The sequence below is a fragment of the Rosa rugosa genome, chromosome 4, assembly GCF_958449725.1.
Source record: "Rosa rugosa chromosome 4, drRosRugo1.1, whole genome shotgun sequence".
NCBI lineage: Eukaryota > Viridiplantae > Streptophyta > Magnoliopsida > Rosales > Rosaceae > Rosa > Rosa rugosa.
The window spans coordinates 38261258-38277066 of NC_084823.1; the positions used below are offsets into that span (position 1 = coordinate 38261258).

Below are 15809 nucleotides of genomic sequence, written 5' to 3' on the forward strand. Positions count from 1 at the left end.
AGAGAGACGGCTAGGTCTGTTGGAATTCTTATAATTAAGATACCGTAACTAATACAATTTTATCATAAAAGACTTCGATGAAAGTTAAAGCCAGATCATAAGCTTTTTAGAGTAGAATCATAACTTTTCCTCTACTCATAGTTTCACCCACTTCATACCTAATTTAGGTTACCTTTATTACGTGAGTGGAACTTAATGATCTATAACTCCCTACTATTTAAATTTGACTCTTCACCCCACACTAGGAGGGGGTTAAACTTGTGGGAGCCAGATGACCATGTTGGACTTTTTTCGTGAGAAAGCAAGAAATGTAACTAGGTCAGCTTATGAGTAGAACCTTTTTCCTATCCATGGCCAAATATTCGTACGACGGAAAGAGAAATATGCGAAGATATGACTACTAAAGAATAGAAAACCACAACTTTCTTTCAAACAGAGATGAAAAGCGAACCAATGATGCATTTGCGGTCATCATTCTTTCTTTCGGTTGAAATTGCTGCTTCCTTTCTTTAAGAAATTGCACACCACACATTTGAGAGCCCAAACAAACACCATATACCCAAATTTTGAGTTCACACAAGCTCAAATTGAGTTTCACACATACCCGACAAAATGGTCGACACGAAAATGGGGATTTGTTTGGTCAAACCCTACACCAAAGATTCAAATTCATTTCACTTCAGAAATGTATTACGTTTTGGTACATCAAGAGGTTTTAGTAAAAGGGACTACAAAATCACTCTGTTTATACAAGGTAATAAGGTATAAACCAATACAACCTAGAATACACATTGTAGGGTTTCCTCGCTTTAATAGGGAGTAACTTTTATGGTCGGGGAAGAAGAAAAATTTTGATCATACAACAGATCTCAGGGGAAGCCAATGAACAAGGCACAACAACAGTAGTGAGACTAGCTTTCTGGAAATTGAGCCGGTCTCTATTGCAACTGACTGGGAAGTCATTCACTACCTGCTTCATAAAACAGGGCCAAGAACAGCATCACAAGCTAACAGTCATCTGACCATGAATGCAAATCATCTTGGCAATCTTATCATATCATTCATTCTCAACTCTCTTTGAACTCTCTTCAATAAGGACTCCACAGTAATTTTCGGTTCATCGCAGGAGGGGCAAGCCCAGGAATATCTCGAATGTCTTTGTTGTTCGGATGAACGATCTGAAAAAAGTTCAATTATAAGGATGGTTTAACAACATATCCACAATAATGAGAAGTCAAATGTAAGTTTTTTCTTTCCTCTGCTCCACTGCAAGGACAAACCATTGAAAATATTCAAACGACTGTATAATCTGATGTATAAGGGATAAAAGACATAAAGGAGGATATAGTAATCTATAATCAAGGGAAATTTTGTTCAATCCTTGATAATTTCAAAAAACTTGCATCGAGAATTATTCAGCACCCATAAATTGGCAAATGTACTTCCAAATGACGTAATCTTTTTTTATGAGAAACAAACTGCTTTGACCCGAAAGGCTGTATGTTATTAAAAATAAGGAATAGGTTTCACCATCAGAATGTAAGTGCACTGAGTGGCTTCAACGGCAACAAAAGAAAACGATGGGGAAAACAACAATTTTCTACAATCCAAGAGGCTATATGTTTTTATATAATGTCAAGAACTACTTGGGTAATTGCAGATGACAAACCGAACTCTTATATATGTAAAGTTTAACACAAATAAAAAAAATTAAGGAAAAAGAAATCTGTTGTATGCATTACATACCTTCACAATGATGATGGCTATGACTCCAATGACAATAAGGACAAGAAATCCCATAATACACCTATCAGTTGCAACCTAATATGAAAAGAACACGAAAAAGATAAGAAAAACCACAATGAGAAATAAAAATAGTAACCTTCCTCAACGTAAGAAAAGCAAGTGGATATTCAGAAATTGACCTGCCTACCAATTTCCTTCACCAGCTTGGTAGCCTTCTTGATTGAGAAATGGATAGAGTCCAGCTCGTTAACAATCCTACTCATTTGTTCAGTCTGAACATATAAAGAAAAATAATAAAAATAAAAAATACCTTTAGCTACCATGACTTTGAAATTTGATTAACTTAACTTTTTATGAAATGATATAATATCAATTCTTCATTTCCAAGTTGAATACATACTTGAGCCTTGAGAGTTGCTGCTGTCTCTGTTCCAACATTGATAGTCTCATGAACAACCTATTATAAAGAGAAAGACAAAGAAAAGTTCAACTTGAATAACTTAAAAGTTATAAAAATGCCTGGGAGCAGGAACAGATGTTTGTCTAATGATGAAATCAGATATTGAAGATGAACCAACCTTTTGTGCTCTATCGATGGCTTGATCAATCTCATCCATCATTTGGTGTCCATTATCAATAAGTTGCTGATTTGTCATACCTGCAAAATTTTGAAGACAATGTTCAGAAATTATACATCTGGTTTTTCTAAATTTCAAGGCAAACAAAACAAAGTAATCATTACATCAAGCAGAGGCTACAGAGCAAGAATTTGATCTCCTTTGTAACACGAATGTAGTCAATATGGTGAACAGCGAGCAAGCTCCACCAGCTATTCACGTATATTCACAACGTATATTCACGTACTTTGAGTAACGTCCTTAAAAAGTAATATGCATAACTATTTATCTTTTTTATACAAATTTGGCCTATAACCCTCCACCAGCTTTTACTCTTGATCAGACAAGAGTCGTATATTCACAATGTAGTCAATATGGTGAACAGCGAGCAAGCTCATATCTACTCCAAATCCCAGTTCTTCTGAAGCATCCTAGATTCATACAGGTAAAGTACTAACATTGCACATCTACTGGAAATCAATTCTTGGTTATTGAAGTACTACTGTATCAGTATCGGGCAAACAAATTTCAGACAAGACCAGAGATGCACTTTCTAGATACTGTCATTAGAGTGAGAACCATGCCGCTCAGTGTTTACAGACATGTAACTGTCTTGTCCAGTGAACGAGTCTCCTCAAGAATCTCAAATGTGTATAGTAAGTAATCTCACTATGTATAGTAACTTTCTTGTCCAGTGAACAAGGAGTCTCATCAAGAATCTCAATGTGTATAGTAAATAATCTCACTATGTATAGTAACTCAAATAGAGTCAAATTTACTTCTGATTAATTTGATGAACCTCCAAGTTGATGACAAAGGCCACAGTTATATTAACAAACCATGTACATCCCACAGAGGTCTACAGAGTACTTAATCTAATGAAGTGCATAAAGCACACAAGCCTTCAGCTTCCACAGAGAGAGCATGTGATGGTGGACACAACTAAATAGAAAGAAATATTGCATTCATTGTTCCTCTACCGAAACATGACTCAAACCTGAACTACCCCCATCTCTATTTCTGTTATAAAAAAGGAACTCTGTTCTTTTTTCTGTCACAATGACCTACATGCATGTGCATAAGCATGTGTCTAAGATATATTTAAATCACTAATAATCAGCTGATGAGTAAAAGAAGATGTAGATAGTGAGTTGTGTATCCCAGAATTAGTGCAATTATTATGGCAAATGATGCCTAATTGTATGTTAGTAAAAAAGGAGATATTTGCTTACCCGAGGCAAGCAACACATTTTGTTCCCCGTATTCGTTAGCTGGTGCATCAAAGAGATCCACTTTCTTGTTTTCAAGATTTGTTGCATATCTGTACCAGAACCACAAGACATGTGTATATTATTCTTAAAAGCAAGAGGATATGTATCATTTAATTATGGTTCTAAAACATTTGCCACTTTATCAAACAAACCAGTACATTGACATAGAGTTATAAAACAACGAGACAATTTGTTTTCAACCAACAAATCAATATAAGATCTTCCTGTATTCACTCATGCTTCTTGTGATATTTAAAATACTATGTTGAGGCCAGCAACGTGTCTAATATCAGGAAACACACTGCATAACCAGTAACTCAACCCAAGTGCATATGTTAAAGTGCAGAGAATGAAAGGTCGTCAATTTGGATACACATTCATAATTGCATCAGACCCTAATGATGAAATAGACACGGAAAAGTTTGGAAAATATAGGAACGTTGCATAATCATCTTAATCCAAGATTGTGAACCAATTATCAAGACACAGAAACAAAGCATTTAAGTATTGCAGGTACTTTGGTTTCCCTAGAGATTGTAATACACATATGAAAACACCAATATATGTATTCAAGTGGGTCAATAGTCATCAAAGTCACTTATAAAATGTACAGGCACCAACAAAAAATGAAAACAAAGCACTCACGTAAGTCTTTCTTATTCATGAATATACTAATGAAACTTCTAGCTGATGTTAACTTACTGTTTTTTCAAAGCCACATATGAGTTCAACTCTTTGATCTGCATAAAAATTCCCAAGTACAACTTTAAAACGTTGAAATGAAAATGGATTCACAAAACAAGCAGTTTAAATAAATTAAGAATAAAAGTTAAGAACAAGTCACCCACCATTGATTGCTTTTTCTCACTCAGCATTCTACTTGTGTCTGGATCAATTCGTCTCTCCATATTCTTTACTTCCTTGTCAAACTCTTTGATAAGTCTGAAAACAATAAAATTATAACCTTCTTAACAGAGGAAGTACAGTAACTAAAAGCTGGGATAGAGAAAAATAAACAGAGAGATAGATATGGCTATAACAGGTTGGAATTTAAACATAAGAAGCAAACAAGCAGAGTTAATTGTATAGTCACAACTCCTACAAAATGAATGTCAAACATATTTTGTAATTAATTACAAATCCATAACACACGTTTCTCGAATGACATGCCATATCTCAGATCCCGCATCTCTATACTGAACGATGCATGGATACATAAAAACAGAGGCGTATCCCGTACCGATACGGGAAACAGGTTCGATATGTGTCAGATACGCTTGGATATGAGTATTTGTGTTCGCTAGTTGGACATGTTCTTTTGTAAATAAATAGGATAAGTGGGGCCATATCAGACTTTACCCTAAAATAGAAGAAATAAAATACTGAATAAACCTAATGTAATCTTACCACAAGTCTGATACAATCAGTCCGCAGGCTTCACTTCATCTTCGCACAAACAAAGAAGTTTTCATTGGACTTCATCAGTTCATTTAATAGATATTATCTCTTGTAAGTATATAATCATTTATCTTGGATAACTCCTCTGGTGATTACAACTCCTAGAAGACTTGTGTAGTTTTACACTCCTAGAAGACTTGTACTTGTTATGTCTTATCAGTATATAAAACACTTGTCAGCCGGGCACAGATATGCTTGACAACCCCAATTATCTACTCTATTGCCTGAACTCTTCTGTTTAATGTTTAATGTTTTTTCTTTTAAGTTATAATATATATATATATATATATATATATATATATATATATATATATATAATCATATTATTTGCCATATCCTTAATTTTTTAAAATTTCTGCTTCCTCGTTATCATGTTGTACAGTTTCCCCAAAACCATACCCGTTTTCCATGCTGATACATATAATTATTACTGATACATATAAAACATTGATGTTGTGGCCAGAAAGCTGAAAGGTAACCAACAAGAAGCAGATGGCATTCATCACAGGCCATTTTTACAATTATGGAAAAGACATCTCTCACCCATCATGAATGATGGAGCATGATTAGTGACCAAATGCAGAGTCAATTTCACCACCACATTAGTCACAAATGGCATAAATTTTCCACTTCCAGTATATGGAGAGGCATTCAATGGCCTTCCAACCCCCACTGGTTAACCATCCCAAGCACAACTACAGATAAGACATTCAAATCCCAATGCCACAAGGTACCAACATCATCATATTTAAACTTAACCAGAACCTCACCCACAAATTGTATAGTTATACCAATTCCAGCATATAGGCACGTAAGTCTTAATTCCAACGAGTTTGATAGCTTCCAACACACACAAACTTTCTTATCCCTTCACAAATAATGGAGAAGGATTACCAAAATGTCACCTTAGACAAACTCATCTAGAGCTTCTAACATTAGTTACCAATTGCATAACAATTCCAACTTTCCTATACTGTGTAATGGAGAGACATAATTCTCCACCTCAGACTCAATTCCGGTGTTTCCATAGACTTCCAACACCCCCACGTCTATGAGTTCACTAGATTCCTACTTGGCAAAAACTTCAAAATACAGAGGGAGCTAATTGTATTGCATAATCATATGAAGAATGAAATTGAAAGGAGAATGAAAATAGAAATCAAATTATCACCATTGCCAAGTCTCTCTCATCCCAGAGCTGGTCATCAAAAGTTAAGGGTGCAAAAAAAAAAAATGGTTATAAAAGATCAGGGGGGTAAAGAAAAATAATTGTCAGATGGGTAGGAAGGATTTTTCCATGCCCTTCAAGGTGAAGCTGCGCTGACTATGGAGCTTTTCTCCATTGTTCCAAAAACTTATAATTATAAACTTACATAACACGCAATGCAGTCTCATAGCAATGTACTTTCTTATTATCAACCATTCAACCACCTCAAGATGAACCCTATATAATGAGAACGAAAATTTTGACATTCCAAATGAAGCTCTAATTGAAAGTTAAAGTACTGAAACTCATTTGTTTCTATGCCAACCATTATCAATAATATACATCACCATCACCAATCAATTCATAATTCAATATTCCTGGGCTCACAAAATCCACCAACTTATCAAAAAGCATTAAAAGATAGCCAAATTACCTCTTACAATCCCGCATCTTATCAGTGAGATCTTCCAGCTGCCGGCTCTGCCTATTCGAGTCCTTGATCTTCTCCACCTTCTGAAACCCATTTCTGCCACAAATCCAAACACACCACCATCAAACCTTCAAAACTTCAATCAACCATCAAAAACTCTGCGATTAAACACAATCCAAATCCAAAACTCGAAAATGCTTACGATAACGCACGGAAGACGTCGGCGATTTGGCCGTCGATCTCCGCCAGCTCCTCGCTGATTGCAGATAACGGATCCATCTTGTTTTATACAAAAACACTAATCCAATCTCACCAAAATCCTTCAGATCATCACAACCCTCAGATCCTCACACTCGCGAGATCTTCAACTCCCCGATCCAAGCAGCTCCGGAAACTCGAACCGGAACCCGAACAGATATCGGATCGGAGCAATGCAGGTTACTCCGGCGACGGAGGAGACCAGAAACGAAGGGTTTGATCTGAGAAAGGATCTTTGGTTATAATAATAATGATAATGATGAGAGAATAGAAGAGAGAGGCTCGTCGTGATTTACAGAGAAATCAATTTTGGATTTTTTTGGTTTTTTTTTAGAGGTTTGGGGTTGGGCGGGGGCGTTTTAAAAATTTACGCCCAAGATTTCGGCCGTTTAAGCCGCTTATTAGTAACTGAGTGGGACCCGGGAGACGGGACCCACCCTGTAGAAACGCGTTTTTGTACCGTTTTCGAATGATTTCGCTGTTGTGGGCTGTAACCAGCACCGGTGCTGGTTGTTTACATCCCGTGAACTTGGAAGGAAAGGTTAATGTCATTATCTGTTACACCGTAGTTTTAACCTTTTTTTTTTATCCATATTCGAGTAATCGAGTTGGTGATTTAGAAAACAAACGGCTCTGATTCTAACGATGTAAATTTTTGTCGATTAAAAGATAGGATAAAGAGAGTGTTTGTCAAAAACAGAAAGAACCTAAGAGAGTTGTCTCTAAACGAGTTAGTTAGCTTTAAGTGCGTCACACCGATGATCAAACAAGGAAAATTGTAGATTAATGATGAATTTTGCAACAAATCAAAGTAAATCCTTTTCTTTGATTAAACCCAGCAATCTTAGATCTCATTAATGCTACTAGAAATTCATTACATTGCCTATCAGATACATTCACTACCCGAAACTCATGAACGACAATAGAATGATAGTTGAAGAATAAGTTTCAAAACTAGCGCTAGAATCTCAATTGTTTGATAGTTTTCAGCCGCTTGATGTGAATGTAGCTTGGTTCAGGCTTCTATATGGCACTCTATCAAAATTTGGGGAGAAACTGTTAATAAACTAAGAGAGATAAATATTAAAACAATCAATTAAAGCCTTTTTCATAAAGCATAAACTTAACTAGTTATCATTGACACACATAAAAATGCGAGAGACATTGGAGATGTAAGGATCAGTTTCTGCCTATAAGGGGTTTATCAGAGCGTGCTTTGTTGGCTATTCTCTCTGTGCAGAAACTCCATGAAACTAGTTAGCATTAAAAAAGGCCAATGAAAGAGGGACGTGAGAGGATATTGCACCAAAGAGATAATCAATACTAGTATCCATGCTTTGTTTGCTGGGTTTAATTAAAGAAAAGGGCATTATAGGACAACTTGTTGGGTGTAATTAGAGATTTTGTAAATTTTGTTGGGTGTAAAAAGTTGCTGAGTATACTTAGATATTTATTGGGTACATTTAGAAAGATTCTTTTTTTTTTGGACTATGATTAAATTTCTTTGTCTTTGTGCTACTGAATTAGGTGAGATTGTGGAGGTTTTTGTATCCAATCTTGAGTCTCGTCAGAGTTTTCGTACACATGGTTGATGATTTGTGAAGGATTGTCAAGTCTATATTTTCTCTTGGATCAATGATGGACATTGGATCTACAACATCGGTTGCAAATGACATCCCTGCCATCCCTTCTAAATCTCATTATTTAAACCAACACTAACGATTGAGGATTTGGTTATCCTACATAAATTATGTTTCATAATTTCGCCTCATCGATCTATTAAACACTATGTTGCTCTCAACCGCTTTTATTTAGTTTCTTTTGGTTCGAATCTCTTGTATAATCTAGCTAGGTAGGCGTTAGATTCTTTCTAGTTAGGTGATATATTATTAGGCAGGCTAAATAACACTCAGTTTTATCCTCCAACCCCCTACCAATCGGATTGACACATGAATCTTACTTTTTTTTTTTTAGGAAATAAACGAATAAATAATTTTATATGTGTGTTTTTTCTCTATAAATAATTAAATACATAATTAGAACGATCGCCCTAAATCAACACCCCCCCGCAATCAGAATTGAGGTGGCTCAAAAAACTCTCACAACTTATGAAACCCTAGATATTTTTCTTAACTATTTTCTTAATTTTTATTCCAATCTTGTCACTGTAATCCGATTGAGCACAGTAAAACAGAGTATCAGCGTGGCCTGCATTGATTGGCTGTGAGGTTGCTTCATCTGGTCGTCTCCTATACTCCTACCAATCCCATTCCAACACCCTTCTTCCATTCACGATTTTCAAAGCCACCAAAGGGCAGTCCCGTCAAACAGACAAAAAGACTATTACCTTCCTCTTCTTTTCAACTCTCATTGGCAGTCACACTCCCAGTAAGAAACAGAGGACAGAGGACCGAGGAAAGGGACAGAAAAGAAAAAAAGAAAAAAAAAACGTTGACGATCTCTGAAGGCTTTCTTCCCGCCCTTTTTGCCTCCCTAGTTTGTCCTTATCTTCGCCATTGCTGTACGTAAATCACCATCGCCTCTCTTTTCTTCTCTTTATATATTTGCATGTGTTCTATGATCGTTTTATAGGTTTTTGCTATGATTTTACTTTTACATTTATCTTTCGTTTAAATTCTTAATTTTCAGCCGAACAATTATTCGTTTCATGATTGCTGTGGTTAATTTTGGTCTTAAAGTGTGAAGCTTTTTTGGTTTTTTTTTTTTTTTTTTTTTTTTTTCTGGTTAAAAAGGTTGATTTGTTGTGGCTATCTGTTTCATGATCGTGTAAGATATTGAAGTAAAAGTGCTTAATTTTGTGATGGTTTTGTGTTTTTGGTAGGAAAGGTTGAATCTTTGCGGTTGACATGTTTGACTTTAGCTTGCCTATAGCTAGTAGAACAAGGAAGGGGCAGGAGAGAGTTTACAAGGAGTTCAATGAGAAAAAGAAGCAGAAGAAGAAGAATGAGGGTGGCTCGGCGCCCATTGATTTTGAGAAATTGGGGTCTGAATGCATAGTTCTTTCGGATGATAGCATGGAGGATGTCGATTCAGAGGGTTCTGATTTAGAAAAGAGTGCTGCAAGGGGAAGTGAGAAGGTGGGGAAAGGGGGGAGTGTGGAGGTTGGAGGTGTTGAGACAAGTACAAGGTTAGGAGTGGATTTGTCAGCCGATTCTGTAGCTGATTTGGATGATGGTGACAGTGAAGGTGTGAAAGTCATTAGTTTGGTTAGTGATAGTGATGATGAGGGGGTGTCAATAAATGAAGAGGGAGGTGGAGGAGACTCTGATGGTGATAAGGATAGTGATTCGAGAAGTGTAGATTCGGACGGTGAACACAATGTGTACTCGGCTGATGATGATGATGAAGATGATATTGAAAGCATCTCTTCAGATGATTATGCAAGTGATTATTCAAATAATGAGGGACCGGTTAATTTAGATTGTGAAACTGAGGATGCGGAGAGAAGTGGGGGAGAGGGAGAAAAGGTTGGTATTTGTCAAAAGAGAAAGAGAAACATTGGAGAGGATGGTCAAAAGTTCAATTGTGTAGCACACCGTACTCGGTCACGGTCTACATCTCATTCTTCTGGCAATGATGATCAGAGGGATGATGTTGATGACAATCACGGCAGTAGTCAGACAAATAGGCGTCCTAAAATGAATTCAAAGTGCAACAATAGAAGAAGTGGTGACAATGATGAGACATATGCTTGCAGTCTGAACAATGGTCGTGATAGATGGAATGATGTGCAGAAAGCATCTCAAAAGAATGAAGAGCTGAGGAAGCTTACTAAGAAAAAGTGCACCAGGGGAAAAAAAGATGCCAGTGCTTACAAAATTCTTGCAGATTCGATTTATGAGGATGGAGAATTGCCCCCAGAAGGGTCAGCTTCCTTTGGGGATAAAGCCGTTAAAAATGGAACTCTTCCGTTGAAGTTCTCATTTGGTGAGCCGCCAAGTATTGTTCCAGTAGAGAAGTCAGATTGTGAGAAAGAACTAGAGAACCTTTTTAAAGAAATGGAATTTGCTATTAGATCTGCTCAGATTGGTTCTACTGACTATAGTGAGGTAAGTTCTGCATAAACAATGCTCTTTCGACTCTGCTCTATAAAACTAGCTATTCGTTATTGTGATTAGCAACTTAGTAATATGCACTATATATTTTCTTATATAGTTGCGGCAGTCCTATTATTTTCTGCATATTCAGCTAAGTTTTGAAAACACAATAACATATTCTATTCCATTTGAAAGAAATATAGGGTACATAAGCATGAATTTCAGAAAAAGTATTATTTTTATCCATCACACATGGATGGTTAATAGAATTGAAATGCATAGTAAACTACTCTGGTGTCTTCAGTATCTAAAATTCTGCTCTTCTGCTTGATTATGTTGTCAATACTAGACGGTCTGTTTTGTTTGTTGCATGGAATTGTTATTAAGTGAAAGTTTGGTGGTTGGCAGGTTGAAATTAATGACACAGTCCCTCCAGTTAAGGAAGTTACTCAGCATATGCTTTGTAGTCAAGGGAAACATCATCTTATACTTGATGAAGAAATTGGACTGATTTGCAAATTTTGCCCTCATGTGCATCAGGAGATCAAGTATATTGTACCAGAATTTGTAAGTCCTGCAATTATTTTAATTCACGTTCATTTCGATTAAGATTGGTCATCCTAGCACTTTGTTTTTATATTTATGCTAAAATCATTGAATGAAGTGCTGTATTATTTTGATGATGCTGAATATAGTGCTCTATGTCCTGTTTGGCACGTGCCTTAGTAGTTGGTATGCATCGTCTTGTTAATCCAGATAGGCCTCAGAGATGTAGAGAAAGGCTTGCCTCATATAGCTGGGATTCTTTGGAATCATCTTAGCTGTATTTCTATTTCTATTCCTTTTCCTTTTAGTTGGCTAAGTTTCACCAAATTTGACAACAAACTGTCAGTTCAAGTTGTGACCAGATTGGAGTCTTCAACTGTTGTTTTGTATGGTAAATTTTTTTATTAATTTTTTTTTTTTTTCTTATGGTGATTGGTGATGCTACTTGTGAGTCAGCATTGTTTGGACTTGACATTTCTTTTCTTTATTTGGCTAATGGTTTTTTTTTCCTCCTCTTCTGTGTGCTTCACAATGCTCTGTTAATTTGACGTTGGAGGATTGTAGGATGGCATTAGTCAGTAATCTCATTGGGGAAGCGGGCGGGGGTGTGTGGTGGGGTGGTGTGTTGGGTTGTGGTTTCTTGTGTTTTCTAATACTCTGCTTATTGGTGCAGAACAATAGGAATAAAATGTTGAAATGGATAGAAATTAAGTACCAGCATCACACTAGAAATATATCAATATTTCATATATTAACTTCAATGTTTTAGCTTACCACATAGCTCGCTTTATAGAGCATTGATACACTAGTCATTCAAAGGAGCTTAAATGCTCTTAAGAATTCTAAAAGACATAATTGAAGACCCTTATTTCATAGAACATCATGACATAGAGAAATGGAAAACACACAGAACCTGAAAATGCATGTCTGAATTGCATTTAATACTTGATAATGATTCAATTCTAAGCATGTGGTGCTGAGTACTTGGATGAGCTTACTTGTTAATTTGAACATGGCTGCTGGATTGCTTATCAACTTACTAGTTTTTTCAAATCAGATATCTTATTTTTTCCCTTGGTTACGATCATTCCAGGCTCCAAACCCTTATGGACGATCTGGCAGGAGATTTTATGAAGAGGACAACCGGTCTATTCCTGTTGAGCTACAATGTCATGACTCTGGGTGTGGCTTTAATTCCCATGCTCATGTTGATGGCACGGTATGGGACTTAATTCCTGGTGTTAAAAATAGCGTGTATCCTCATCAGCGTGCAGGTTTTGAATTTATTTGGAGTCATATAGCCGGTGGAATTCATCTTGAAAAGTTGCAGAAGACAAGTAGTGCTGATGGTGGGGGTGGATGCATAATATCACATGCACCTGGAACAGGGAAGACACGTCTGACCATTGTCTTTCTTCAGGCATACATGAGATTTAACCCAAAATGCAGGCCACTTATAATCGCTCCTCGTACCATGCTTCTCACCTGGGAAGAGGAGTTTAAAAAATGGGGCTTCGATGTTCCCTTTCACAATCTCAACAATCAGAGTTTATCCGGGAAGGAGAATAAAGCAGCTCTCAAGATTTTGGTGCAAGATGGAGGCCAGCGCCATGTGAAAAGTGTGGATGGTAGTCGTTGGTTGAAGTTATATTCCTGGAAAAAGGAAAGAAGCATCCTTGGAATTAGTTACAGACTTTTTGAGAAACTTTCTACTGCGCATAATTCTGGAGGCAAGAAAGCTTACCTAGCTAAGACAATGAGGAATATTCTATTAGACTTTCCTGGTATTGTAGTCTTTGATGAAGGGCATACACCTCGAAATGATAAGAGTCATATGTGGAAGGCTTCATCAAATATCAAAACACATAGACGAATTATTCTCTCAGGAACTCCTTTTCAAAACAATTTTGATGAGCTGTACAATACAATTTGCTTGGCAAGGCCAGACTGGATCAGGCCTACATGCAGTGGACGAAGCCGAAAAAGAAATGTAGTGAAAGCGCAACAGACGTCTCCGGCCAAATACATTGCCAAAGGTGCCGGTGATAAAGCAAAACAAGCTGAGGAAATAGGAGCTAGAATTGCCCCAATTGTGCATGTTTACAGAGGTTCCATATTACGAGATACACTTCCCGGGTTGAGGAACTCGATTGTTGTTTTACAGCCAAGCAAGTTACAGAAAGAAATTTCTACAAGAATTCAAGAGAGGAAGGATCTTCCATTCTTTAAAGATGAACATTACGAGACTTTAATATCTGTTCATCCTTCGGCTTTGCTGAACCTGGAGAAGGAAAAGAGGGTATCCTTGCTTAATCAGGTCGACTTGGAGAGGTTAAAGGAAAAAAGATTAAATCCTGAATCTGGGATGAAGGCAAAGTTTGTGATTGAACTCGTACGGCTTAGTGATGCTATGAATGAAAGAGTTCTGGTGTTCAGTCAGTATATTAATGCCTTGACCTTTTTAAGGGAGCTTTTGAAATCTCAGTTTCAATGGACTGAAGGGGAAGAGATTCTTTATATGTATGGAGCAGATGATGAAAAGCAGCGCCAAACATCAATGAAGGCTTTCAATGATCCATCAAGCAGAGCCAAGGTATTATTAGCCTCAACGAAAGGTTGTAATGAAGGAATAAATTTAGTTGGAGCTTCAAGGGTTGTGCTGCTTGATGTTACATGGAACCCATCTGTCGAGAGGCAAGCTATATCCCGAGCATACCGATTGGGACAGAAGAAAATTGTGTTCATCTACCATCTTCTCATTGCTGGGGCAAGAGAAGAGGACAAACACAGTAGGCAAGTTGAGAAGCATCATCTGTCTGAATTGGTATTTTCTTGTTCGGATATGGAAGCTGCCAAGAAAATCCCAGCTGCAGTTGCAGAGGACAAGATTTTGGAAGAGATGGTTCAGCATGAGAAACTCAAGCATATATTTGAAAAGATAACATTACTGGATGAAGCCTCATGTTTTGACTAATATAAAGTTCTATGAAGCTGAAAGCCTTTTGTCAACTCGGACATGTTGAAACTGTTCAATTTTGCCAAAGTTTTTTTCATAGGGAGATCTTGTGTAGCTATTGTTAACTACTTGACAATGGTTTTGTTTTGGAATATCTCTTCTAGGTGAAAGAAGCAATGCACAGATAATCCACAATTCCGGTCACGTTGAAGCAATGAAACTTAGATCGATGTATGTAATGATGTAATATGAGGATGTGGATTTGAAAGTTTAATGGAATCAATAGCACTCATCTTTGATATTTATTTGTTGACATGCCTTTGTTTCTATTTGCAGTTTGTAACTTCCTTTATTGAGATATTCTTTGTAGGTTAACTTGCTTTGCTTAGGTTAGCAGCTATTTTACTAATAACCAGACATGAAATGCAGTGGCTATCATTTTATTCATTTATAGCAGCCAATGTCATCCTGCGTGCGTCTCTTAAGTGCTCAGTACAGGCGTCTTTCCCACCATCACCACAGCTAATTTGGCTTTGCGAAGGTTTGTTCATTTAAAGTCAGACGAGCTTGCATTCTGTTTGTTTTTTATTCTGCTTTTCATATATCGTGTTTTGATTTCTTTTGCAGTTACCAGTTTACAAGTGTTGTTTCCTCCCTGAAACTAGTATGACCTCAGGAGAGGTGTTTTGAGGATTTGAAATCCTACCGGCAGAGAGCTCTGATTGTATGCGGTATGATGTTTCACCAATCAACTAGTTTAATTGTTAGTTTCTGTCCTCACTGTATTTGATGAGATCAGCTATTTGAATAACTTGCTGGTTGTAGTTGTGTGCCTCTCGGCATGTACTTGTCTAGTGTCTACTTTAACTGGGGAATTCACTTCCATTTTGTGCCTCAAAGGTTGAATGACTCATTCAACATCACATCTTTGAAGCTCACACTTCCATAAGATAAAATAAAATAAAAATTAGAATTAGGATACAGAAAATTTTTGCTGTCTTTCTGGGCTTTCTACATCTACAGACAGTTTGTGTAACCTGTATGACAATCTGCATTGAAATGGAAGTGAAGCCCCCAGTTACAGTAGACACTAGACACTCTGTTTTGCTCGGTAGAAAGCATTAGAATCCTAAGTGAATGAGTCATGAAGTCAATTCAATTCATCAATCATGATCAACATGCGTCTAGACAATCAGTGGCATAATTTCTTTTGTGTAGATGCTTTTCTTTAGTAATAGTTTACATAATGTAAGGATCTTATC

The 15809-nt window shown here is 36.9% G+C and overlaps 2 protein-coding genes across 2 annotated transcripts; one reads left to right on the forward strand and one right to left on the reverse strand.

The window, feature by feature from the left end:
* Positions 1-634: 634 nt before the first annotated feature.
* Positions 635-7345, reverse strand: LOC133706714 (novel plant SNARE 11). The gene is made up of 10 exons (XM_062132259.1): positions 6932-7345; positions 6733-6825; positions 4483-4576; positions 4337-4374; positions 3596-3684; positions 2325-2404; positions 2147-2203; positions 1926-2018; positions 1747-1821; positions 635-1178 (listed from the first exon to the last, which is right to left on the reverse strand). Exons 1-10 carry the CDS (start codon positions 7006-7008, stop codon positions 1089-1091), a joined length of 786 nt encoding a protein of 261 aa, XP_061988243.1. The 5' UTR covers positions 7009-7345; the 3' UTR covers positions 635-1088.
* Positions 7346-9377: 2032 nt separating this feature from the next.
* LOC133706712 (SNF2 domain-containing protein CLASSY 3-like) lies at positions 9378-14814 on the forward strand. Its single transcript, XM_062132256.1, has 4 exons — positions 9378-9508; positions 9830-11057; positions 11454-11612; positions 12685-14814. The coding sequence occupies exons 2-4, from the start codon at positions 9855-9857 to the stop codon at positions 14563-14565; spliced, it is 3243 nt and encodes a 1080-aa protein (XP_061988240.1). The 5' UTR covers positions 9378-9508; positions 9830-9854; the 3' UTR covers positions 14566-14814.
* Positions 14815-15809: the final 995 nt, after the last annotated feature.

Excerpts from the sequence above, each read along its gene's own strand:
- LOC133706714 (XM_062132259.1), bottom strand. The coding sequence starts at position 7,008 with ATGGATCCGTTATCTGCAATCAGCGAGGAGCTGGCGGAGATCGACGGC. Across the intron at positions 4,375-4,482 it reads GTGAGAAAAAGCAATCAATG|ATCAAAGAGTTGAACTCATA; the intron begins GTGGGTGACTTG and ends ATTTTTATGCAG. Across the intron at positions 3,685-4,336 it reads TATGTGGCTTTGAAAAAACA|ATATGCAACAAATCTTGAAA; the intron begins GTAAGTTAACAT and ends GTTCTGGTACAG.
- LOC133706712 (XM_062132256.1), top strand. The coding sequence starts at position 9,855 with ATGTTTGACTTTAGCTTGCCTATAGCTAGTAGAACAAGGAAGGGGCAG. Across the intron at positions 11,058-11,453 it reads GTTCTACTGACTATAGTGAG|GTTGAAATTAATGACACAGT; the intron begins GTAAGTTCTGCA and ends GGTGGTTGGCAG. Across the intron at positions 11,613-12,684 it reads AGTATATTGTACCAGAATTT|GCTCCAAACCCTTATGGACG; the intron begins GTAAGTCCTGCA and ends CGATCATTCCAG.